The following is a 26,925-nucleotide window of genomic DNA, read 5'->3' as shown; positions in this document are numbered from 1 at the left end:
TTCAAATCCGTTTAAACTAGTTTTATTTCAATGTCTAATAATCGCGAAAATTTAGACAACATTAATATCGCAATGTTAAAAATTCAGGTCTATTAAGTAAGACTAATAAGTTGCCTTTTTTTCTGATATTTAACATATGCATATAATCACAAATTGACAAAGTAATACCCGCTTTCTTTCACCGGTTTTTGTCAAGTCAGGTATTTTCTTCTCCGAACCGATGGTAGTGTATAAATTGCGAATGAATAATGATCTAATGGTTTTATACTGAATAAAAAAACGGATTGATTCAATTTGTATTGATAAAGAGACATACATACATACATATATAATGAATTATAATTAACAGAAAGAACAGTATTGAGATCGCATTACAAATATTTAAAATTAAAATAAATATCAGAACACCTAACCCAACTTACTTGCCGATATTTCTTTTATTAGTTAATAAATAAAAATATAATTTTTAATATTATATAAATATATATTTCATCTTTTACGAGGAAAAACCAAATCCTAATTAATACAATTTAAGTTACAAATATAAACGACTAGGTATGTAAGGAATTTACTTGAATGGTCTATTTTTAAACTCCCATCACGCAAAACCGTTAAATATTTTGAACTGAAATTTGTACTATTATATTTAGCGACTTATAGCGATGTTATAAGCTAATCATTATCATACCATATATCTCAATGGATAAGGCCGATTCTGCTAATAATTAATAAATTAAAGAAATTAAGTTAATACTTTAGGTAAAATTTTATAGAAAACACTTTTTTTTATTTGGTTATAACTGGATTGGATTCAATACATATATATTTTAAAAAAAATCATATATATTCCAAATATTTCTTAGCTGTTAAAACAATAATAAATTATTATGTATGTGGCATATGTTACCAATTATGTCTGTAATCCATGGCGAAGAAGTACAAAGACTAGCACAAGAAATACTTATTTAAGCTGTGTGCGCATGCGCAACACAAGGGCATTTCTTGGATCGTCTCGGAACAACAATCGGTAATTTCCTCATCATAGGAAACGTCTTATAGCTCGTTCCTGCTCCAAACCAGGTATAGGGCACAGGATTGTAAAAAATCCTAAATATAAATGAAATTAAAATAAATAATATACACTAGTCGGGTTTTGGTTTACTATAAAACATTTTGAAGTATTATTCATAATCAATCTGTGCCAAGAAAGGCTTTCTATATTACTGGTCTACAACAATGAAGACTACATTAAAGGGAAGTGAAGCATGTGCTATAAATAAAATATAAAAAATTAAAATTTTAATTCTTATAACTGTGTTCACGCAGACATATTTATTCTTGCCACTTTTCCTTTTGAAAATATAATTTAAAATTTACTCCTATAATAAAGTATAGAATTATTACAGTCCACACAAATAATAGACACATAGATGAAATCTGAGCCTACATTTATTATGAGATTGTAAAAAAATAAGAACAATAACCTAAAATAAAAGTAAAAAAATAATTTAAACAAATATATGATATTACTGTATTGCTTTACAATTAATATTGATATTCCATTATTTTAAAAGCACTGGGCCATGACATCACATTACATACAAAAGCACATAAATACCATTAAACCTAACGATAAAAGCACATTATTCTTTAAGAAATTAATATAATACAAAGTCAAATTCTCATAATTAGCATTAAAATCAAAATATACATCATTCAAATAGATTTACGACCACAAACACACAGACAAACACAGTCATCATTAAAAATTAATGTTTAGCTTTCAACACAATACCAGTTTAGAATTTGAGACTGTTTTATATTTCTCAACGTCCGATTAAGCTATTATTAAAATCTATATGTACTAAGATACACTCTATTAACATAACCAAATTAATTACAGTAAGATTTTCAATTAGATCTTCTAATCTTATACATAGGAATGATTTATCACATCTTTTCTTTAAGTCTTTAGAGTGATCATTGTTGTGAATGACTTGTTCAATTACACCCTGGTTCATTGCTTACTTGATTATCTGTCAAACATAAACCCTAGTCTTTAATGAGTCTTTTATATATTTTGTCACACTTTAATTACAGCCCTAACTACACATGGATATAATAAACTGTAGTAATTAATAGTACATTGTATTAATACTATTTTGAATTAACTTCTATGAAACTTGTAAATGACAGTGAACTCCCCGTAATAATATCAAAAATAATACTTTATAATTATTAGGAAAATATAATACACCATTATATAAGTATAATAAAATTATTTTAATTACATATATAATGGTAATCTGTGTGAAATATTAGATACCTAATTAGATAACTAGTATTTCAAACAGATTATCAGTTGAATAGTATGTCATAGACAAAAGTAATTTTTTTTTATTTATTTATCTTGAAGAGCTTCACCAACATTATTTATCATCTTAATAATTTTAAGGATATGAAGACTTAGAGGGTTTAGACAGTAGAGGTGACAAGCAATATACAAGTCAACAGTCTTAATTTAGATTATTCACGCACACATCACATTTAGAGCGAGAATACATGAGCCTTCATATGCACACATAAGCATTTTCTCCTTAACTTATTATATTATGTTAGAGAAGTGACTGTTCCACCATTATTTTTGCATATCCTGATGGTGGGGGGTATCTGAAGTTGTCTAATATTATATCCAGGATGGCTCCATCGTCCACTGAAAGAGATATAACATAACACATAAATAATAATAAAATGTTCTAAAATTAAATTTGATCATACATGCATACATATGAATCAGTTTTTATGATAATAACAGAAGACAGAGATAGATATACCGATATCTACTTACCGAAAAGTGCTGGGTAAACAGTGCCTCTAATGTTTCTTACAGGGATCTCCATGTTTTCACCGTTAAGGAAAAAGTTTAGCTCTACATGGTCATACGCTACACCAATAATGTCTCCTTCTCCTGGCATCACCGCAGCGCTCTCCTCGCCCTTTTCACTCTCAGGTTTTTCATTCTCTGTCTGGTTCTCATTATCATTTGAAAATCCTGTTGTGACTAAGAGTTCTGAGGTAGGAGATTCCCTTGACCCTGGTTTGAGGTGATATAATTCAACATTATCATGTCGTACTGTTCCATCACTGTTTAAACACCAAGATTCTTTGTCAACTCCACCTGTAATTGAACAAAAATGTTATTACTTAATGCTAATGAACTACATTCAATATGATATATGTAAATATATGAAACATTTGCAAAATTTGACCTATTTACATCAGTGTGCTTCATATATGGATGTAGTTTCAAATAATGCTAATATAATTGTTGTGTAACATTGGCAATGATTGGATTATGTCATGACTCATTTGACCTACAGTTACGTTGACAATGACCCACAGATGGGTCATCATCAGAATATTAAGTGGTTGCTGCCCGGTTTGCCAACCCTGGGCTAAAAGAAATTAAACATAGTTTAAGGTGAATGAATGTTTGATTATTTTTATACCAATATAATGCAACCCTTTTTTATTATGTATAATAATTTAAAGCGCTTGCAACTTTTTTCTATATATATTGAATCATATTTAATGTCAATATTATACAATATTCTTACCATGGACTCTATTAAGATCTGCGTCCCTTGTCGCGAGGCCTACAGCCCACACTCCTCCCTGTTGAAGTTTTACTTCAAAATATGCTTTGTTTTGAACGAGTGGTGCATTTCCCAGAGCACATCCAGAACCGCAAACGCGCTGTCCACCTTTGACTATTACTACCTCATGTCCTGGGAAACAATTAAGATATAATAAATAAAAATTGTTATTTTAACTCAAGTCTATTTAAATCGCAAACGAAATATCGGCCCACGCATTTTGTTCAACGTAGGAGTATAAGTTGAACTTAATCAAATAAATACTGTACTTGATAATGTGTAACTATTTTTGTTGTATGTTATGGTTAAGTATTAAAAAATCAATATAAAACTAAATATTACCCATATGCAATGTATCTAACTGTACTGGATTGCTCTTTACACGTATTGGTACGCTCGGGGTTAAGGAAAATCCATTCATGCAGTTTTTAAAACAACAAAACATTTTGTTAAGCTTAATATTTCCTTTTAAATGAAATCAATAATTATATTTAAAGTCAATATGTTTTATTATTAAAACACCTTATTTACTTTAGACAGTCACAACGACGTCATTTTCGAATGACAGTTGTGTTGTTAGATCGAAAATCGAAATGACATTCATGTCTTTGTAAAAACATGACATTAACGTTCTTAAATTTCTTCGTTAAAATACGTCCAGTAGTCATTTTTAATTTAAAATGTTTAATTGATTGAAAGTAAATAGTTTTTCCAAATAACTCTTAATCATATTATGTATTCTAAAAATGGAGAAACTATTCAGCGTGGAGATATTTTACAAATTACTAAAAAATATTGTTAGAAATAATTAAGGTGCTTTTAATTTTAGAAAATGGTCGGATTTAACTTCTTTTTCTTATCGTCTATATAAAATAATCGTAATAATAAACCAAATAAAGATCTAAATATTATTTATATTTACTGGAATATTAGTACCTTGTAAAATAATCCTCTTTATTATAGAAAAAATAAAGCAACAGTCAAATAATATACTGCTCCAATATATTTGTGCAAATATGTGGCAAATCTACATACGACACTTACAGGTTTCTTCAGGGTGTTTTATAATTGATTTGTGTTCCTTATTGACCCCGTGACACTGTCTGGAGGTGAATTACATACACATGGGAAATTAGGGATAGTTTTTATTAGTGTAGTTATTAGTATGGTGCCTTCCTCGAGCCTTCCTAATACTTCACAATATTTTTATCAAAAGTTGATTAAATTCTAATAAAGGGTTGCTTGACTAATATCTCACACTTTATTTTTTTTTTTTTTTTTGGTTTACATAAAAAATACCTTTACTAAAATGTAAAATCACAAGCAAGTATGAAATGTTTCTTAATTACCTCACATCACAGTTTACTTAATTTTCCCATAGTTTTAAAAACAAGCTTAGCGTAACTAGTTAAGTAAACATCACGTAACATAACACTGCCTAGTTGGTTTATGTTAAACACTTTTCTTTAATTTGGCTATTTAGTAGAAAGCATAAAACACACTTAAGTGTTCTTAATTGTCGTTAAAATAAGAAATATTAACAACTAGCAACCAGCCTTCGCTTCGCACGGATGCAATGCTATAACAATAAAATAGAAACTTTTAAATTATCAGTATTTCTTTACCAAATTGTCCATGTATTATATACAAAAAGCTTCCTCTCGAATCATTCTATCTATTAAAAAAACCGCATCATCAGCAAATCAGTTGTGTAATTTTAAAAATCTAAGCAGGGATAGACAGCGAAAAGTGACTGTGTTATACTATATAATAATGATTATATAAATAACATAAAAATAACAAATTACTAAACTATCAACAATTAATTCACATTTCATAACCAGAATCGTTAAATATGAAAACAATAAAAACAATCCACATTATCAAGGACACCTATATAATTTTTTTGCAGAATATACGACCGGTAAGAGATGATGACCAATCTGTCTTTGTGAATATGTGTTACTAAAATCATCACAAACGATCACGATAATGTCCTTGTTCAATCATCAAATACATAAAGGTAATTAAAATAAAACAGACTACATTTAAACTATAAAAGTATAATATATATTCAAAACCGCTAAGGCCTTAACCATATACAAATAGGAATTGAAAATAGTCATTGTACAAAACATGACCGCGCGAAATAGTGACCAGATTGCTCACTGCGTTTATTCGCAATTCCGATCCTCCGTCCAAAAATGACCAACTCTCCTGTCACCAATTCAATTAGACGAGTTGCTATACTTTTAATGAATTGTTTAAACTGTAAGTGGGACAAAAACGTAGTTTTAAGTAAAATTATTTCATATAGTTCATTCGTATTGTTTCTCTGATATGAGACGTGGCCAACGTGTTAACATATGTAACGTCCCACACTTGGGCCTGACCTCATTTCCAGGGAACCAAAGTCAGTACATCAGTTCTTCCCATCATCAAGAATGTAGGAACACTCAAGGGAACCGTAGTGGAAGAACCTACCTAAATGCCTTGGCCAAGACAATGTATATAATGCAAAAGAGTCCACCTTCTTTCAACATGGACAGATATATGCTCAAAGCACAGCAGTGTACCGATTCGGAGACCAATTGATATGTGGAAACATTTATTTTCTAAATGTGTTCAAACAGTTTCAGTGAGTAACTCAGACAACCAGACACCCGACTCTTTAGTTGGTAATGCTAGAAGCCTGGCACTTATACACTACAAAGCTTGTGACAAACTTTAGTACACTTAGTGTAACGTGCACCAATGGCGAACCCAAAGGTTTTGTTTAGTTCATTGGGAGTATCGTCATTAAGCTCTCTATCGTCAATGTAACATTTGTTATTTTGATTCTAAAATGTCAAAAACGTAATGAAGATTCGCTATAAGTGTCAAGGCCGCCTTTGCGTGCAACATTATTTTGCATTTTTTTTGTTTCCTTTAAATTTGATATAGAGTGCTGTGAAGTGTTTATCTTATTTATCTTACCCATTCTTATGTTCAAGGCCAAAGTTGGAGTCTAATTTCCTAATTTCGGTTTAATTATTTACTATGAATTAGCAGTGCAAATATTATACTTATTGAATGCTCTATTTGTGTTAAATATTGATCCAATTAATTGATTACGTAAACTAAACTATCGAACAGACGTAGGTTAAAAAAAATGGTTTTCAGCTTGTGTCTATTACATTAAGGATCTGGAAGTGTGATAAAATTACATTACAATATTTATATATTGTAATTTAATTTAGCAAAGTAATGTAATAAAGATAGATGATGACGATTCATCATCTGTCTTTATTGAATATGTTGTATTTATTATATACGATAAAGGTATGTATCATATATTTTGTTAAATATGTACATTTTACTATAAAACGTTTTTCTAGTTTATCTGTTTAGGTTTTAAATTTTATTAGAAATCATCAAAGAAAAACTTATATTAGGATACACTTGTTAAGTTAAGTATTTGTGTTAAGAGAAATCAGAAATTACGACGGTGACGATCGAACGATACAGGGAGCCCTGTGCATGTGTTAGGTACATGTTCTTTTGCACCCCTGACAGAGACATATACAGTTTGCAAAATTTCATGATTAAATAGCAATACCGAGTAAAAATTTGTGTATTTTATACTTCATAATAGTAAACCCTTTACCCTTTTCCTACAGTCGCCATTTGGACTAAGATTGTTTAGGTACTTATTGACCTTCGACATCGAATGACGAGGTGTCATCAGTTCTTGTTTTAAAGTATAATCTAAATTTTGTAGCTTTGTCAATAAAATAAAAAAATAATGTACACAACACTTGATTGATTCTAATTTATAATTTATTATAATAATTGTGTCTGGATTAGTTATTTAATGTAAATTTATGGCCCTACTCTCTTAGATTAAGACAAAATACTCGGTTCATGTCCGACTCCGTTTCCAAATTTGCCAAAAATAAGACGATACAGGATACTGATTAATAAGTGGGTAATAGTCCCTAAATACACTCTTTCATTTTATACGACTATAATCATAGGTTTCATAAAAATACAACGGAATAACCTCAATCTTTATTGATCATAGATATTCTTTTTCTGTACTTAATCGATTGTATAAATCTTAAAACATTAGACGACTACACTAAAAGGCCCCTAACGTATTTCAAGGGGTTTGTTTACTTTAATGGTTTGAATTGGCCACTGTGGCCATTCCGAATACTACCATTTTAAAAAAAAGCAAAAGTAAAGTAACAGCCTGTACATTTCCCACTGCTGAGATAAGGCCTCCTCCTTAATGGATTAAGGAGAGAAATTGGAACATATTCCACCACGCTGTTCCAATGCGGGTTGGTGGAATACACATGTAGCAGAATTTGTATGAAAATAGACACATGCAGGTTTCCTCACGATGTTTCCCTTCACCGCCGAGCACGAGATGAACTATAAACATAAATTAAGCATCTCATATCTAGTGGTGCTTGCCTGGGTTTGAACCCGCAATCATCGGTTAAGATGCACGCGTTCTAACCACTGGGCCATCTCAGCTCTTTTTAGAAATATGTACTTAAACGATAAGTATGTATCTACAAAGAGCTTTTTGATGATAATACTTTACACATAGTACCTTACAAAAAACAGCTAAATACAGTTTAATTTTTTACCTTGGCATAAACATTTTTTTTTTTCAACTATTCACCTAACAGGTTATAGTTATGTTTCTCATTAATATTCTATTAAGATGAACCTACTCCAATAATATTCTAACTTTTAAAGACATATTAAATAGATAGGTTATTGAACTATTCTAAAGGATCAAAATTTAAATATGTCCGTAGAACAAGGACCTTTTAAAGCAATGATTTGAAATTTCTATTCGTATCAGATCTATCATGGAAATTATTGCTAAATACCTACCAAAAAGCAAAACTAATGTAGTGGAACTATCTATAAAAAAAGAAGTAGAGTGGAGTGGAGGGACTGAGGTTGTCTTAAACCACAACGACACCCTCTCTAATTCGTATCAATGGCAGTAAGAGCAGGTTTGTTTAATGAGCAAAAATCACATATGAAGTGGTAAACTTTATGTATGACTTTTCCAGGAACCGGATATCAGCAGAATTTTTGTTTCATCGATTGCACATTTATAAGATGTTTCACTTGCTCACACTATTCCTGATTAAAACAAAAATATGACAATATGTAAATACTTTATTGATATCGCCAATCTAGAAAATTGTCTATAGAATATCTGATGAATATATTACCATCTAGTATAGTACGACACAACTTAGATGTCGCATCGGCAAAATTCGTAAAACCGATCACATCCGAATTAAGTACGCTATCCCAAATTATCAAAATTTATTTCTGATGCGAATATGATCTTTACACAAACGTTATAACTTGTAATGTCATATGACCCAATATATTCGTCAATTTGACGCGTCGATTTACATGCACTTGCTTTCTCTGACGCGTGAATCTATAGCGACCAATAGCGTCGAATAGCGCGATAGGGAGCTATTTGCATTTGTTGCGTAAATCTTCAGTAATCGGTTTTATTTTCATTCCATTGCATTTTCCGATGCTACATCTAATTTGTGTCTTATTACAAGTACATATATATCTGTTAAGAATAATGAGTAATCGAAAAAGAAATACAAAATAGTATTTGTTTTCGAATTAAGTATTTTAATTTCAAGTAATTAAAATACTAATTGCTGTACTGATAGGGTTGAGTACAGCCCTATCATAAGCTAAAATGTACGCTCGCGTTATCGCATATATGCAGTTACAATGACCATCAGATAAAAAAGCTACGGTGTTCTTTTGTAAACTATGCTCCAAAAATCGACAAGACAACCAACTTATATACGAACAAAGAAAGCAGAGATTAACAATACTGGCACGTATGTAAACGCACCGCGGTCTGCCAACAGAACGTTCTAGATTCACATAGATACCATTTAAATTCATCCATAAGCTTCAGTAAAAGGTACTATTGATGCCTTTAAAAACATGGTATATTTTGATTATGTCAAGTGAAGTATTATTTTTTGTTTATTTGTCGTTCACAAGGAAAACAATAGGTTTAATTGTTACTATTTTGTTATGTTGTTAAGTTATCGCTTATTGACTATTGTTAATCACTATTTATTTTCTTATTTCATTGATAGATATTTATTATATCTTATTGTAATGTAATATGAAAGAAAATATCACATATAATATGTACTTTCAAAAAATTACATACATAGTTTGGTTGTTTTGAAATATTTTTAAGATGTAAAAATATATTTTAAGTAATTTATTAATAGACAATTTTTCTTTTTTTTTCTTTACCTTTTCGTAATACATTTTGTAAAGGCTTCGTCATTATCCGGTTAACGATATTTTGCCAACAAATTTCTCCATGACTAATCCCACAACAATATGGACACAGTAACACTTATTTTATAAACCATATTGGAATTTGGATATGCGAATTATTTTTTGTTTCTAAATTTGAAAGCAGAACACAGTAAAAAAAATACTTAAAATTAATCTAAGGAGATAGATAAATTAAATTTTAAAATGTGATATTTAAAAGATTAAGTTCATTTTAAAGAGATTATTATTTCAACAATATATAACAATATTTTTTTTCTAAATATACGAGTAATCTAAATAGTTTTTATTTTTTATTTTGACGTTAAATCGAATTCGGTAATATAAAAAATATAGTCTCTACAATTGAGACGAAAATTTAAACTTCTATTTTCAAACACCCCACAGGATTGTCGGATACCTTGAAGATCCGGAGGCGAGGCTTTCCTCCATATAAAACGCACGCAGTATGCCGCCGCATCAGTTAGTGACGGTTCCGGAAGACAGACAGACCACATCGTGAGTTTTTTTTTTAACGTTTAATTTAAAAATAATTATTTTTTTTTTTCAAACATTACATTGAAGTGCTTTGAAAATTCATGGTTTATTTATACTTATTTAAATTATTAAAGATAAAATAAACTAAATTAGAGCCTAATAATGTATTTAAATAACATGATAACAATTAAATTAAAAGATTTTTATATAGAAGTTAATCGGTTAATCAATATAACTTATTTGCCTCCAGTCAAAAAAAAAAAAAAGAAAATAGCCCAAAGGTCGAAATTTGAGAGGAACGAACCATCTTGAGGGCAAGGTCGCTTTCTATAGCCCTAGAACCGGTCCAGATTCTCGATTTCCTTACGTAACCCATTGTAAACCATTGAATGGAAAGTGTTTGTAAACAACTTTAACTCTTTACTTAGTAATACATTCGTTAAATTCTTAATAATTGCTATCTTAACGGTTCACTAATATTACTGTAAACATTGTAATTTGAAGATCCTTTTGACGTTGACGAATTAGCACTGTACCGAGTCTATTGTTGGTTGTGACCACACGATTGCTTGACCTTTTAAGCTGTATAAAAACATTATTGGCATTTTCTAATCGCCGATACAACTGACGGTGCGAAATCTAATTAAAACTGCACATCCTTCTATAAGGTCTTTCCGTGATCGGTTAAAATAAAAATGTCTCATAAATAAGATTTCTATAACCAGTTTGACTACTGCGATAAAATTATAACTGTTTAATAACAAAATGCCTTCTTTATGGAATATATTAATTTAAAATTAAGTTCCGAATCGAAGGAACGTTCATTGAACTCTATGGGGTTTTATGACAAGACGAGTATTTTTTTTAGAAGATGGTTTTTAATGTTGTTGTTTTTTTTAACTATTCTTCGAATAGTTTAGTAATAATAACCTGAATATATATGGTTTGCTATTAACATTATTAAGCACGTTCATTAAATATTTTGCTTTTTCATTATAAACAATAATGTAAATAAATTGTTCAATTATCAGCCTAAAGCGATTTCTAAATTTTTTGAAGTCTAGATTAATAGTCAGAACTTATTTAGAAAGTCAGATCACATTAAATTTATTAGCCAGACCGGGGATAAAATTTTTTACGCTCTAGCCCATTAAGCGCAGCCATAAGCATAAGGAACTATATAACTTTAGATATATAAAAAAAATATAAACAAAACAAAATAAGTTTTTAACCAGTTTCAGGTTATATGTCATCTAATTAGTATACAGTTTTTTTCATAATGGATACGTATGGAACTAATAAACAATATATAATTGAATCCCTTTTATTAACATATCAAAGGATATATTTAATATAACTTATAAATAATAATTGGTGGTATTCAATGTCAAGGATATTTATGTATTTAATTAACGATTGAGCACTTGCTACGTCATACATTCTGAATCGGTGTCATGTATAGAATTAACTAAATCTTTTAAAATGACGATCCAAACCTGCTTATCCATGCAACTTTATTAGACTAAGATTTTTTTTTTGATTAATTTAAATATAAGAATTCGCGTATCGCAATTTCTTACAGTAAGTAAGAAAAATATTTTTTTCCTTTCTTCTTGTTATAATAGCTTTATCTAAAATGTTTAATTTTGTTATAGATCATGAAACGATTCCTGTTATTATCGGTGCTGGCGATTGCGCATGCGCAGTTCCCAAACGGACGCATCCTAGAACCTCCAGTGCCATCACAGTGTGTGCAACGCGTCATTCATGAGAGATACGCCGACAGTAAGTTGTATTTTATAAAAAAAAAAAACACAGATTTAAGATAAAAAAGTTAGCTGACTAGCACTGTAATTACATAACAAAAATAAATTACAGATTAAAAAACAAATATCTGATGAGTGGGTGGTACCTTGCCATAATAACGGCAGCCCTGATCCTGCTTTTGTGTTACGACTTTAAACTTTTGTAAAGCCACCCAAATCTAACATAATCATATTTTATTATGTTATATCATAATATGTATTTAATTCACAAAACTTTGATCGTTTTAAAAGTCAAATGATTTCAAACTAACAGACACATGTGATATGTATTTTTTTTTATTTTTTAGAAAGAATCGCTTCGAAATGATTATCTTACTAATTATAAAGTAGTTTAAATATTTTTATAGCAAAACATACATATTAAACATTCTACTAAACACAGAACAATGTACTTACCTGATATTAATAGATTACTTTACACGGAAGTCTCTGAGCATATTTTTTGTCGAACCAAAGACCACGAAGAGACGCTCATATAAAAACTACATGTTTAAAAATGCGTCAGCTACGCTTATCTCTTTCTTCCCGGATGCTAGATAAGTAAACCTGTTTCTAAACGGGACTCTATAATATATCTAAGATAACCCAGATTTGTTCCTTGAGAAAATACATAAAGCTTCGTACAATTTAATATTTATTATTCCAATATAATGAGTTCTCATAAGCATCATTTAAACTTTAAAGTCCATTGAAGATGTAATGATGAGTCAACACGCTTAAAATTAGTTCAATAATTTCCACTCATTCTTCACAGCCCGGATAGCTCAGTCGGTAGAGCATTGGACTTTTAATCCAAGGGTCCAGGGTTCAAGTCCCTGTTCGGGCGGCTATATATTTTTACATTTTATTTATTTTTGATTTCCAATTAAACTTTCTGCATTTCTTAAGCAAGTATGTATTTCATACGAAATATGCGGTAGCTAAACTGCGTCTTGTTTTAAATTAACCTAGTAGCGCTGCACAATAATGTGTATTCTTTTTAGTTCTGTATGGAAAGTTACTTACTTTTCCATCGAAAGGCGTTCCCATGCTGCATACAATGACATCGTGCACATTACGTTCACGTATCAGGTCATAATATCTAATAATTAATAGATAATCTGTACGTATGTTCTATTAGACGAAAGGCATGTGATTACACAGTTTTCTTTTTTAAATGTGATCAAATATTTTCAATATCCTTCCAATAAAAGTATATTAAACGATATTTTAATTTCCCTTCGATCTTAGAAAGGACTTTCTAAAATAAATTTGAAAATATCCAATCATAGACAATAATATTTGATAAACCTTCACCTCTAACATTTGACCCGAAGCTTTCTTTGAACAATCTCAACTTACAGTTTAATAAAACATTAATAATTTTGTAAAGTAACACATGACTGATTACTACATACGGATATTAAATTTTTCATTTCAAAATATATCACCTGCACTACCATTATATTAAATATATCAAATACATAATTTAAACAAATATTCTTTAAGAAGACGTCAAATACAAACAACAGATCTTTTTCTACCACTTATTTTTATCATAATACAATATATGGTCATGGAAACTGATTATATAAAGTATTTATAAATAGTGTAAATCTAATAAAATGTACAATAACTGTTTTAAATAATTTATGTTAATGGTTCATTATGTTCGATAATATATAAAAAAACAAACACAAAATGTTATTAACATAAAAAACCGGTACCTATTATAAATATTTGTAACCACAACTTTATGCTATTTTTTCTTTACTAGACAAGGGTTACTTTTTCTCGTGGAGGGACCCGGCCTTACGTGGAGTTGAAGAGGACTGGCTGAGTGCACGAAACTACTGTCGTCAGCGTTGCATGGACCTTGTCTCCTTGGAAACAAGTGACGAAAATGAATGGGTGAAAGCTCGTATCGTTCAAGATAAGGTAATTTAAATCTTTCACGTAAATAACATTAGTTTGTTACACAACAAATATGTGACAAGTAAAAAGCGAGACCGTATACATCCAATCTTGAATATATTAAACTTAAATTCCTATTCGTATTAACATACTCATTACTAGTTTGTTCAACAACGCAGTAAACATTCTTATCCTGTCTTTGAATCGTTGGTAAATTGGACTCAAATCGTTTAACGTGTTTATATAAACTTCGTGTGGCACTTACTTGGAAATTTCAATGCTAGCAAAACAAAAGACGCTAATGCTTCATCCTTGACCGGCGTTTTAACATGACAAAGTATTCTCGTCATTAACATTTTACATACTTCAGGTACACCCACTGCTTGTAAGAAGTGAAAACGTTTTTTTTTTTTTTAAACAATTAAACTAGAAAGTAGAGCCTTAATTTCGTACCTCAAAGAATTTGACGTGCTTGTTGTTTAAATATCGTTACAAATTCAAACATGTATTGAATTTGACAAACTTCAATTGTTTTACGATGCATGACGAGTAGTACCTGAACAATAGTTAATTTTCCTTTTCCAAGTTTCACTTCACGTAAGTAACGATGTTTTTACATCGTGGGATAAGTCGTTTATCAATATATGTATAATTACCGAATGAAATATTTACTTAGATAGTTCGTATTATTGGAACTTGGATTATTTAAATATTGACAAACTAGATTATGCTTAGTGTTTTGGCTGTTAATTTGAGAGGTACGTAAAATCTTAAAGTCTTTTGAAAAAGTGATCTTGGAAATGTCAGCGTTTTTTATATTATTTTATTGAAAAATAATTTTACATAACTTAGTTTTGTCTCGAACATAAAAATGTATTTTCTACAGACTAGGTGGCATTTTCATTGCCTAACCTTGATCTTCGAATTAGCATTCCAATTATGCTATTCCATTCACATTATATTTCGAATCATAACTATTACTTTTTATATTATTTTATTACATCAGGTCTTCGAAATTGTTTAGTAAACAAGCGCATACAATAAATTAAAAAAAGTGTTACTATTCCTTTTTTATTTTATCCACATTTGAGGAGAGGAAATCTTTACCAAGTGAGTGTACTAATGGTTGCTTTGCTTTTATTAAAGGTAAAATACATATGGACTTCGGGTCGCTTATGCGACTTCAAAGGCTGCAACCGACCGGATCTTCTGCCCAACGAGGTCAACGGATGGTTCTGGACTGCAGAGCTTCAAAAACTTGCTCCCACTACGAACCGCCAACAAAACGACTGGTCAGAAGGCGGCGGTATTGGCAAACCCCAACCTGACAACAGGGTACATATCTTATAATTAATAATATCAGCCAAGCTTATATCGAAACATTATTATTATGTAAAATTGTATTTATATACTTATATATCAAGAACTTTAAAAACATATTTGTCGTTGACGAATTACGTATCTACGCTTTATTAATTATTACGGAATAAGTGGCACATTATTACAAAACAAATTCCACGTATGGTTAAGTAATGTTTGCCATTAAGGCTCGTTCGTTAACAGTGAGGATGACGCGTAATGAAAACGAAAGCGGTGTAAATATTTATGTGTCTGCAAATTATTCGCCGAAGGGCGTACCCGCATGCCTGCAACCCACTTTCTACAACCTGTACAAAAGCTTATCGATATTCAGCTTATGTCGCGAGACGCAACATATTGTTTGATTCTCACTACTTTCGCCGTGACTCGGTCGTCACTCGTCGCACGGCGTACGCAACTACTGCGTCCTGAGGATCATCCGCATCCGCCTTGCTTGCGTCACAGTCACTCATAATGCCTTCGTGCCCTTGCATTATGTGGTTTCTTATGTAATTTTCACTTCTTGTTACGAACGTTTATAGAAAACTAAATGAAGAGTTCGTAAAACGCAAGAATAATTTATACAACATACCAACTTTGTTAAAGTATCTGCAAACTATACTAGTCTTAGGATAATCAAGTTTTTAAAGACGTGCCTCTAAATAATGTATATAAAACGGCAATTATTTTTCATATTTGAATAAACAATATGTAGGTATTGATGAATAAATGTTTTCAGGAGCTGATCCAGGGTGGAGCTGCGGAACACTGCGTGGCGATTCTAAACAATTTCTACAATGATGGCGTCCACTGGCATGACGTTGCCTGCCATCATCGCAAACCATTCGTCTGCGAAGAGAATGACGCGCTCCTGAAATACGTCCGCTACACGAATCCGAATTTGAGAGTCTAAGATTCAACGTCATAACGCATTGTAATATTTTAATAATCATCATAAATGTAAACAAATTGTCATAAAAGAAAAAATCTCTACGATATTCCAACAACGCGTAACGTAGATAGTTACGAACGAAAACATTTTGAACCGAATAAATTTCTCATAACATTTTTGAATTCAAATGTTATCTTAGATTTAAGTCTTACCTCATTGAATATTTATTTCAGTATTTAAGCATACAAGTAGTCAGTACAAAACCAACAAATACTTATTTAATAAAGACTGCTTTAATTTATTATATCTTTTACTGATACCCAAATATTGTATAAGCCGGTATAACATGATATATGGTATTTGCTCTATTTCCAATCAAATGTAAATGTAAATTGGAAATCCTACATATATATCTAAAAACACTATTTTTATGAATAAACAATAAATAATAAAAATTTAACTGTAAAAATGCATTTTATTTTTATACAAACAGTTCAGAGTATATATATTTAAGATGAACTTATATTTAACATATACTTTAGTCTTCTGGACGACATTTTCTTAGCCATGATGAACCACAGGCATATATTACAAAAGTTTGCAAGTGTTAGAAGCAATGTTATATGCATCAAACGGTACAAACGTAGAAAACTAAGCTTCAAACCGTAACTGCAACAATAGTTAATTAAAACATACTCAAGACCTGATAAATATGAAATTATACAGTTGATCAAGTGGGTAGATCCTAAGCAAGATAGCAGGTTCAAATAGTCCAATGGTTCAAATTGTTGGTGGTAGAAAAACATTGTAGGGAAACCTGTATGTCTCAGGTCAATATGTAAAAATTAAACGATGACCTCTTTAATTCTCAGAAATGTACAACTATGAGTCAGAAAGATTACCCAACTTACTCTGTATTAACAACTTCATCAGTATTAGAACTCAATGATACATTGGACCGCTGGGGATCCGGTAGAATTAGTAAATCTTTATCAAATTGTTCTTGCAAACAACAAATTCTTTCCATTATAAATAACAAGAGTATCGCCCAGAAATATTCAAACTCCAAAACCATTTCGTTCATTTTTTGCCTTCAACCATTATAATATGGTAGCCAAACTTTGTCTTAATCGGAGGATCGGTGTATATAGGATTCGTGACTGAAGATATGGGCAAAGCAAAAGCCGCATCTTGAAATGGCCCGACCATAGAACCTCGGGTCATCCAGCCGAGGTCTCCCCCTTGCCTTGCTTTATCTTCACTGTATGCGGCCGCTACATCAGGAAATTTTTGTCCAGCTTTCAATTTTTCCAATGCTTCCAAACATTTTGATTGTTTCTCGCACAATATATGCCGAACTTTGACAGCTGTCCCACCTTTTTTTTCTTTTCCTGCGGCTTCTAAATTTGAAATAAGATTATTTTTAAAGGAGTGTTGTTATTTATACATTTATAAAACAACATGTATTTTTTTCTAACCTTTACTATCACCACTCGATTTGCCACCACCGCTAGTTTTATTACCTCCAGCACTTTTACCACCTTTCTCTGGTTGTTTTTTTGGCGGCATGACAATTCCTATGTTAAATCTATAATAATTTTATTTATAAAATATCAAAAACTGTAATTTGTACACAAAGTTGATTCACAAGTCGTTTTATACTTTATTTTCTTAAGGATAAAAATTATATTCATCTATCAGTCATTTGGTACAACTGTTCCAAACTTTTCTTATGTCACCGTGACTTCTGTATGTTTTTCTTTTAAAAATTTAAGGCAAATCAATCATAAAAATATTTTTCTATTATTTAGATTAAAATTTTACAACAGAAGTAATCGATTCTCAATATAATCGTTGATAAGAATTATAAAAGCACTAATTATTACGATGTTAGCAATCATATTATATAAAAATAAATAAGATCTACCAATGCGAATTTATGCTAGCATGTTTGAGTTGATACCTCTTACGGTATATTCTTTCTTACCAACAAGTAGCAATACTTAAATAATTTTGTAACACCGTCCGAATGATAAGTACTCCTATGTAATTACAGATACAAGGGATATAATAGTAAAGCTCCCAAATTCGGCGTCGCATCGGTAACGTACGATTAAGCAGTGCTTACATTTGTTCTTATTGCCAATGTCTATGGACTTAATAAAATCATTATTTAATCTGTGTTATGTGTTATGCCTGTGTAATTGCCAAAACTATAATGTCAGAAATTTGAGTAAGAAACAGATCAAAGGATTATTGTTTTTATATAAAGATTTGTTTTTCTTTCATTGATATAGATTTTAAAACTGTATCTTAATTATAATGGTTGAAGTATGTGTCATATAAATTGTTTTTAGATGAAAGGTAAATCATACGAGTGCATAAAATGAGAATCTATGAATATTCAATGTAAAGTTTGTGATAATGTTTAAATATATATGGTAAACTTTTAAACGTGCAGATAAAACCCCAAATACCGATACAATGGGTATAATGTACGAAAAGCGGCCCCTTAAAAGGCCTCGGTTGGGGCCTCCAGATGTGTACCCACAAGAACCACGACAAAAGGAGGACGAGCTTACGTCTGCCAACGTAAAACACGGATTCACAACAACACCACAATCAAATGATGAATTTGGGACCGCGCGAAATTTTAATTACTCTGCCTCAAAAGTGAGAATATGAAATCTTTATAAACACAACATCAGTGTAAGCATTAGTGTAAAACAAACATTCTTTTTTAACACATACATATTATTTTAGATTGGACAATTCTTCTCGGGAATCTTATCAAAGAAGGAGGAGCTAAATACCCTACCTGACTGTGGTAGAAAAAGACAGCAAGTAAATCCAAAAGATAACTTTTGGCCAGCAACTGCCAGAACAAAACCACAAATTGAAGCTTGGTTTAAAGATTTAGCAGGTAAGACATTTCTTGAAGACAAATCAAGGAATGGAGTTTGGGAAATATAAAACATTAAAAATCATACATAAAAAAACAAATACTACAATTACTTAAAATTATATTATTATATTAAAAAAAATATCAAAATCTTAAGTTAATTAAGACACATATGTTAATACACTTAGTGAATTAATATATATTCTTATTATATTTTGTACCTATATTTATTGTTAAAATTGTTTATATAACACATACATTTTTAATTCTAAGTGAAAGTTAAAAAATTACACACCATAGTGTTGTAGTAAATAATGTATATTTAAAAGTAATATACTTTTCACTTCTTTAAAATATAAGTAAATGAAAATATTCTGTATAATTTATTTACACTTTAGTTTCCTTATTTATCAATATTATATAATAATAATAATAACTATGAAACAAACATGAAATTCATATTTGACTCAAAATACAAAACAATATTGAAAAGTATTCTTATTTGCTATTCTAATAATATGCAGAATATTCATTTATTTATTCAATATAGTACTCTATAAAATGAAATGCAACATTAGTATATTCTTGTATTATAAATCAGATTATACCATTCTTTTCTTATTAACAGGAAGCAAACCTCTATCTCAGCTTGCTAAGAAAGCACCTAATTTCAATAAAAAAGAAGAAATATTTATTACATTGACAGAATACCAGGTAGCTATGCCAAGAGCTGCCTGGTTTATCAAACTCAGTTCTGCATATACTGTCGCAGTTTCTGAGGCCAAGATTAAGAAGAGACAACTTCCCGATCCTACTACTGGTATTTAATTTATTTCTAAAAGATTATGATTATTATTAATGGTATAAATTATGATTTATGGTGTTTAATTATTTTGATTTTTAGAATGGACAACGACATTGATAAAATTCCTCAAGGATCAGATACCAAAGCTAGCAGAATACTACCAAAGTGCAGTACCAGGAAACATTTCTGATAAAACACCTCCATCTCAATCAGGTATGTTTAAAAAAGTGAAACTGAAACACACTTATCAATATTAGATTTCTAAAAACTTCATTCATTCTTTGATTCAAGATTTCTTTTAATTTGACTATTTGAATAATTATTTTTTAACAAATAAAAGACGTATGTTACAACCATTTTTTTATTTGTCATTATTAGAGTCATATCTAATTTTTTGAGATACCTCTTTTATTTATTTGCAGGTCAAGGTACACCCAGTCACAATTCTTCAGGCAACATGCCCGGAGGATCAACACCAAACAGTTCAACGGTACCAAATTCTATGCACTCCCCTGGAAATTCTAGTGGTATGAACTTTTTTCTTAATAAACCTTATTTTTGTAAATTAAATAATATTTTTAACCTGTATAAACTTAATAGGGCTTGGTTCCTCAACGCCAAATTCAAATGAAAGCACTGACTGGCGACAAGCACTGCGACAGTGGAATTATTGCTGTCGGCTGGCTCGTTACCTATTGGATGAGGGTTTACTGGACAGACATGATTTTCTCACGTGGATAATTGAATTGCTTGATAAAAGAGCCCCAGATGATGGACTTTTGAGGTAAGAATTGATATACAGGTACCAAAAATTTTGCATTTTTTTAAAAACATTACAATGAAGACTAAGTCATATAATTTGCTCATAAGAATATTTATACCCATCCAGTAAGGTAGTGTCATCGCTTAATAGGATTTTAAAATGTAATAAAGCTAATAATAATTATGTACATTTAATATACTTTTAGACACAAAAATAACCTGATCTGATCTTATTTGTCATAGTATTTACAATGTAATAGAGTAGCAAAGTGATTTAAATATAGTATAACTAGGCATTGCTACACCTAATTTATTTTTTTTGTTTTTTATGGTATAGGTTGGCCACCTGATGGTATGTGGTCACCGTCACCCATAGACAATGAAGCTTGTAACGTAATTGTATCCATTAGTAAGAAATATTAACTATTCCTTACATTGTCAATGTGCCAACAACCTTGGGAACTAAGATGTTATGTCCCTTGTGCCTGTAGTTACACTGGCTCACTCACCCTTCAAACCGGAACACGACAATACTGAGTACTGTTATTTGGCGGTAGAATAACTTTACTAATACTAATTGTTTCTAATACTAATTGTTTTATTTCTAGATTGTTCCTGCCCTTAGCATTGCAGCACATGAGTGAATTTGTATGCTGTGAAGGTTTGTCCCGACGTCTCGCTACATCTTGTGCAAAAAAAGCTGCAGCAATATGTTCGGTTTTGTCTGATACGACTTTAAGAGCTCTCAATCAGCCTGTTGTATTCAACAAGAGTACTGAAAGGAATGGAGGTACTAATGCATTTAAATTTTACCATTTTATTAAACAACTAGGACTAATTACAAAAGCATCCATAATAACTAATACACTATCATACACAATTTTAAATTTATATATGAGGCAAGAGATGTTTTTACGATTCTTTAAATGACCAGTATGTAACTAACCAACATTGTGAACTAAGATGCTATGCCCCTTGTGCCTATAGTTACATTGGGTCACTTACCCAATAGAGTAATCTAGCAACGCTTAGTATTTCTGTTTGGCGGTAGAATATACAAATTTAGGGGGTGTCTACTCATGTTTATATTTGATTATCCTTTTTAAAGGTGATTGTGCATTTGTTTGATCATTAAATGAAGTTTATTATTCTAATTTGTTCTTTATTAACGATCACAGAAACAAATGGAACTCCAATGTCCCCAGCGAATGAAACCAATGGAGATGTAAAGCCGAATGTCTCGCAAATAAAACGATCTGCCACACCGGCAGACCCGAATCACGGGACTCCTAATCCTAACCACTCCCTTGGAACTCCGAATCCCAACCATTCACTGGGAACTCCCAATCCCTTAGGGACACCGAATCCTCAACAACCGATGGATGTTCAAGTGAAGGAGGAGGCAGGGTCTCCACCGAGAGACACCAAAACTACTCTAACAACAGTGATAGCCTCATCTCTGAATCCTGTACAAGTTGGTTTTGGAGAAATACTCAACTGCTCGTACCACAGAGATGTGATAATACAGCTTGCAACGATTCTACAGGTAGGATCCACTTTTATTATTATTACTAGCGACGCTCCCCGGTTTCGCCCGGGTGTAAATCTGATACTAAATATACTACAGGATTTTTTTTATTTCGACATCAAATTAGAAACTTTTAAAATTATCAGTTATTTTTTACTATAATGTCTATGTATTATATACAAAAACCTTCCTCTCAAATCACTCCTATCTATTAATAAAAACAGCATCAAAATCCGTTGCGTAATTTTAAAGTTCTAAGCATACGTAGGGACAGACAGTGGTAAGCGACTTTGTTTTATACTATGTAATGGTGATATTGCTGGGCTGATGTTGAGGATAATGAAAGTCACTAACTGGTTCACGATTTATTGACGAGATAGTACAACTATACGGACTGTGATGCACTTGATAGACACTCTGTTTTACATATGCAATGCTTCGACTTTTATACACGATATATGCCAAAGAATATGAGATACACAGATGTGAAATATTTTAGTCATAGAATATGTAACTTTACTAACTGTTTACTTTAATACCTATGTGCATATACGGCACAGTGATTATTTACAAAAGTAATTTCAATTTGTTTAATCTCAATAATAAACGACTCGATTTTAATATATTTATTATATCTCAAGTGAGACTGTCTACTAGGCCACATGACGGACCTCTGCCCATAGACAATTCTATAAGAAAACTTCACCAATGCTCTACCAACTATGGGAACTAAAATGTTTCATTGGTTCACACACACAATGAACCTGAACACAACATATGTAATGCTATTTGGTAATCTGTATATCTTTTAATGCAAATCTAATAGATATGACAGTGAATGAATGAGTTGACCTTGACGTTTTAGATAATCTGTATCGAATGTCCGACGGCGCTGGTGTGGTCGGGCTGCGGCTCGTCGCTGCAGGGCTCCCCGCTCGACCTGCTGCCCTTGCCGCCCTCGGCCCTGCCCATGCCCATGATGGATTCCGCCGTCACCGAGCACCACCGGAGGATGGTACTTGCTTCTCAATCTTTTTAACCATAAATTTAAAAAATGTTTTAGAAAATTAAGTGATATACTCAATATTGTCACAGGTTTATGAAGCAGAACAAGAAATTTCAGCTCGCAGCAAGAAAGCTGAGAGCAAGTGGTGTACAGATAAATGGCAGACCAGCTCGCAAGGTATAGTCTATGGCAGTCATGATAAAATTAATATAATTGGTTAAAATCGTGAATAATCAATTCATATGGATTCGGATGTTGGTGACGTTTTATTGAAATTTAAAAAGTAATATAAGTTAATACATAGTAAGGTGGAAAGGTGAAAACCAATGTGTTTTTCTAATGAAGAAAGAGCAAAAATAAACAAAAACCTAGCAATAAAAGTTGCTTGGGCTTGTTAATTTTTAAATAGCAATAATAATTTTATAAAAAGGCAGTTATATTTAAATCACATGCTTATATACAATATGATTTCTAATATATAAATCTATTCGAAGTATTAGGTGGGGGTAACATAATCTATCGCAGCGCTCATGATGGTCAAAAGTAGAAATAATGTAAGCTCTGACATCAAATGTATATGTCAATTGCAAAGTGATTCTACATAAATACATTTTATTATCATTAATTAATCGCATTAGTCTGCTAACAAGAATGAGTCACAGTAGTTGTTGTGTTGTAAACTGCAAGAATACTGGCAGAAATACTAAATAAAAACTTTCCGTTAATTACAGTTTGTGGTTGGAATTTTATATTGTGAGTAACACTTACAAACCCGGTCTTCAAAACAATTCTCATTTTGATCTGAAAACGATGTTTAATTTATTACTAGCGATACAGGAACATTGAGGAACAGGAACATAAATGTATTTACTGTTATATAATGAAACCATTAAAGTAGCTTTTTCTTTTTGTTTTACTGTAAAACTACAACTATAAATGAAGTAAACAAACCCTGCCACACTCAAAATTAACACACACTTTTTGGACTTACCTCATTTGATGTGAATGACCAAAATAATTTCAACACCTTTTTTCCACCCAAATCGAGGTATCACAACAATTTATTAGCCGAAATTTTTTTTTTTCATTTCGATATTTTTTTACCAATATACGGCCTAAATGTCAATGTGAAAGAGCCTTCAAAGTTGTGGACGCTAGTTGGCGCTGTAATCGTGCACAGAGTCAATATTACTAAGGTTTTTATTTTAAATTTATTTGTAGCTCGAGTCTTAGCAGTCCTTGAAGCTTTGGACAGGCACAGCTTCGATCGAGTCGATCCGAACAACAACTTGGACACCTTATACAAGGAGGTGTTCGCCAACTGCACTCCAACCAACAAAGATGGCAACCCTGATCCTAAAGATCCGGTAATATATATATTTTTCGGTTAATTTATTTGGCCTTTCACATTTGAACTGAAGTAAGAATCTGCATAGTTTTTCTAAGTTGATGTAGTAAAGATGAAGTTCATTCTACGAAACGAACTCCCAAACGAAATTGTCCCTGTGCGCTTACTGGTTAATATACATTTCGTCTCACCTCTAGTAGCACACATTGACCAATGAGGGGCGGGTATTTTGTTCGATGGGAGTGTGATTCGTGGAATGGACTATAATAGCCAGATAACTTTAGTCATATCTGCAAATTTTGTATTATTAGGTTAAGATTTTTATGCTAAATGATGTACACAAACTCAGTCTCACGTAAATCACAAATAAGATTCAGGGTTTTTTTTTTATGGTATAGATTGGCGGCCGAGCATATTGGCCACCTGATGGTAAGTGGTCACCATCACCCATAGACAATGAAGCTGTAAGAAATATTAATTATTCCTTACATCGTCAATGTGCCACCAACTCTGGGAACCAAGATGCTACGTCCCTTGTGCCTATAGTTACACTGGCTCACTCACCCTTCAAACCGGAACACAACAATACTGAGTACTGTTATTTGGCGGTAGAATAACTGATGAGTGGGTGGTACTTACCCAGACGGGCTTGCACAAAGCCCTACCACCAAGCAAAAGGGATATGAGTTAGTGAGAATTGTGTCGTGTTGCAGGAGTTCGCGTGTTCGTACGCGGTGGTGCGCGTGCTGTGCGAGTGGGCCGTGTGCGGCGCGCGCTGGGGCGAGCACCGCGCCATGGCCGCCGCCGCGCTGCTAGACCGCCGACAGCACCACCACCACCACCACGACCACCAGGGTACGCACTTGACACTACCGTTAACAATATACAACAACAACAACAGCCTGTAAATTCCCACTGCTGGGCTAAAGGCCTCCTCTCCCTTTGAGGAGAAGGTTTGGAACATATTCCACCACGCTGTTCCAATGCGGGTTGGTGGAAGACACATGTGGCAATTTCTATGAAATTTGTCACATGCAGGTTTCCTCACGATGTTTTCCTTCAGCGCTGAGCACGAGATGAATTATAAAGACAAATTAAGCACATGAATCAGCGGTGCTTGCCTGGGTTTGAACCCGCAATCATCGGTTAAGATGCGCGCGTTCTACCCACTGGGCCATCTCGACTCGATAACAATATGAAAGAATAAAATTAAATTTATATTTTTTATATTAATAAATAAGCAAGATTAAATTTTTTAATTCATAAATATTTCTATCCCTCTAGGGTCCGATGACAAGGAGTCAATAAGCTCCGGCACGGGTCTCTACAACGGACCTCCAATTTTCCAAAACTTACTGCTACGTTTCTTGGACAATGATGCACCAATTTTGGGTAAATAATGCCTACATTAATTTTAATGAAAGATAAGCATGTTTTTAACAATTTCATAACATACTTAATTATTATTACAGATGAGAGTCCAAACGCACCGCCGGGCAACAGGCAACAGTTCGCTAACCTGGTGCACTTGTTTGGTGAACTGATACGACGCGATGTGTTCTCCCACGACGCATACATGTGCACTCTCATATCAAGAGGTATACTAAATAATATCCAACTAAAAGTTTGGTGATCCTCTACCATCAGGTCCAGTTGCTTTTACTCTTAAATAGATACCGTAAAAAAGCGCGCACTTATGGTTTTCGCTACTATGCTTAAAATGTGTGTGTGTGTGTGTGTGTGTTTTTTCTTTGCCACTCAAAAATTTCAATGTAATAATTCTATGTTAGAAAATAGAACTTTTTTTAGAAAATAGTGTTTTCATTGTGTAAAAATGAAAATTAGAAGGGAAAAAAATCAATACTCTCCAATTTATAAGTTTTCATAAAATTTGAAATAATGGTCGTGTGACCGGAGTTCGCCTGGTAACATGAGCGTGTGCGCAGGCGACCTGATCTCGCCCACGGAGCCGACGGCGGCGGGCGGCGCGCACACGGTGGCGCCGCCCGCCTCCAGCGCGCCCAGCGCGCACAACATGGACGACGACATCTTCGCCGGCATCGACCTCAAGTCCAAGATGGAGGTGCCGCTCATTGTTATCTAAT

At 32.2% G+C, this 26,925-nt stretch overlaps 4 protein-coding genes and 1 non-coding gene across 6 annotated transcripts in view; 3 read left to right on the top strand and 2 right to left on the bottom strand.

Annotated features, from left to right (window-relative positions):
* Positions 1 to 1,429: 1,429 nt before the first annotated feature.
* Positions 1,430 to 4,237, bottom strand: LOC124539778 (SPRY domain-containing protein 7). The gene is made up of 4 exons (XM_047117132.1): positions 3,999 to 4,237; positions 3,618 to 3,788; positions 2,849 to 3,178; positions 1,430 to 2,713 (listed from the first exon to the last, which is right to left on the bottom strand). Exons 1-4 carry the CDS (start codon positions 4,099 to 4,101, stop codon positions 2,616 to 2,618), a joined length of 702 nt encoding a protein of 233 aa, XP_046973088.1. The 5' UTR covers positions 4,102 to 4,237; the 3' UTR covers positions 1,430 to 2,615.
* A 6,167-nt stretch (positions 4,238 to 10,404) lies between these two features.
* LOC124539027 lies at positions 10,405 to 16,770 on the top strand. Its single transcript, XM_047116339.1, has 5 exons — positions 10,405 to 10,520; positions 12,155 to 12,284; positions 14,082 to 14,242; positions 15,365 to 15,553; positions 16,317 to 16,770. Exons 2-5 carry the CDS (start codon positions 12,158 to 12,160, stop codon positions 16,488 to 16,490), a joined length of 651 nt encoding a protein of 216 aa, XP_046972295.1. The 5' UTR covers positions 10,405 to 10,520; positions 12,155 to 12,157; the 3' UTR covers positions 16,491 to 16,770.
* Trnak-uuu lies at positions 13,079 to 13,151 on the top strand. Its single transcript has one exon. It is a non-coding gene; the product is annotated as a tRNA-Lys (tRNA).
* A 160-nt stretch (positions 16,771 to 16,930) lies between the features above and the next one.
* On the bottom strand, positions 16,931 to 18,229 carry LOC124539039 (peptidyl-prolyl cis-trans isomerase NIMA-interacting 4). 2 transcript variants are annotated; one of them, XR_006967002.1, is made up of 3 exons: positions 17,948 to 18,229; positions 17,381 to 17,869; positions 16,931 to 17,138 (listed from the first exon to the last, which is right to left on the bottom strand). XR_006967002.1 is itself a non-coding variant. In XM_047116351.1 (2 exons), the coding sequence occupies exons 1-2, from the start codon at positions 18,036 to 18,038 to the stop codon at positions 17,550 to 17,552; spliced, it is 411 nt and encodes a 136-aa protein (XP_046972307.1). In that variant the 5' UTR covers positions 18,039 to 18,229; the 3' UTR covers positions 16,931 to 17,549. The 2 variants fall into 2 exon arrangements, 1 of the variants encoding a protein (XP_046972307.1); XM_047116351.1 differs by having other exon boundaries at positions 16,931 to 17,869.
* A 427-nt stretch (positions 18,230 to 18,656) lies between these two features.
* Positions 18,657 to 26,925, top strand: part of LOC124535682 (mediator of RNA polymerase II transcription subunit 12-like) — a 31,781-nt gene continuing 23,512 nt past the window's right edge. The window contains exons 1-16 of the mRNA XM_047111989.1: positions 18,657 to 18,833; positions 18,931 to 19,142; positions 19,233 to 19,392; positions 20,000 to 20,191; positions 20,276 to 20,389; positions 20,599 to 20,703; positions 20,777 to 20,960; positions 21,547 to 21,728; positions 22,117 to 22,484; positions 23,332 to 23,481; positions 23,562 to 23,649; positions 24,694 to 24,839; positions 25,534 to 25,675; positions 26,105 to 26,212; positions 26,293 to 26,418; positions 26,767 to 26,903. Of these exons, the coding sequence (XP_046967945.1) occupies positions 18,827 to 18,833; positions 18,931 to 19,142; positions 19,233 to 19,392; positions 20,000 to 20,191; positions 20,276 to 20,389; positions 20,599 to 20,703; positions 20,777 to 20,960; positions 21,547 to 21,728; positions 22,117 to 22,484; positions 23,332 to 23,481; positions 23,562 to 23,649; positions 24,694 to 24,839; positions 25,534 to 25,675; positions 26,105 to 26,212; positions 26,293 to 26,418; positions 26,767 to 26,903 (2,421 nt within the window). The 5' untranslated portion in view covers positions 18,657 to 18,826. The remainder of the gene's footprint in view (positions 18,834 to 18,930; positions 19,143 to 19,232; positions 19,393 to 19,999; positions 20,192 to 20,275; positions 20,390 to 20,598; positions 20,704 to 20,776; positions 20,961 to 21,546; positions 21,729 to 22,116; positions 22,485 to 23,331; positions 23,482 to 23,561; positions 23,650 to 24,693; positions 24,840 to 25,533; positions 25,676 to 26,104; positions 26,213 to 26,292; positions 26,419 to 26,766; positions 26,904 to 26,925) is intronic.

This window comes from Vanessa cardui, chromosome 2 (assembly GCF_905220365.1).
Source record: "Vanessa cardui chromosome 2, ilVanCard2.1, whole genome shotgun sequence".
Taxonomy (NCBI): domain Eukaryota; kingdom Metazoa; phylum Arthropoda; class Insecta; order Lepidoptera; family Nymphalidae; genus Vanessa; species Vanessa cardui.
This window is presented reverse-complemented; position numbering and strand designations above follow the sequence as displayed.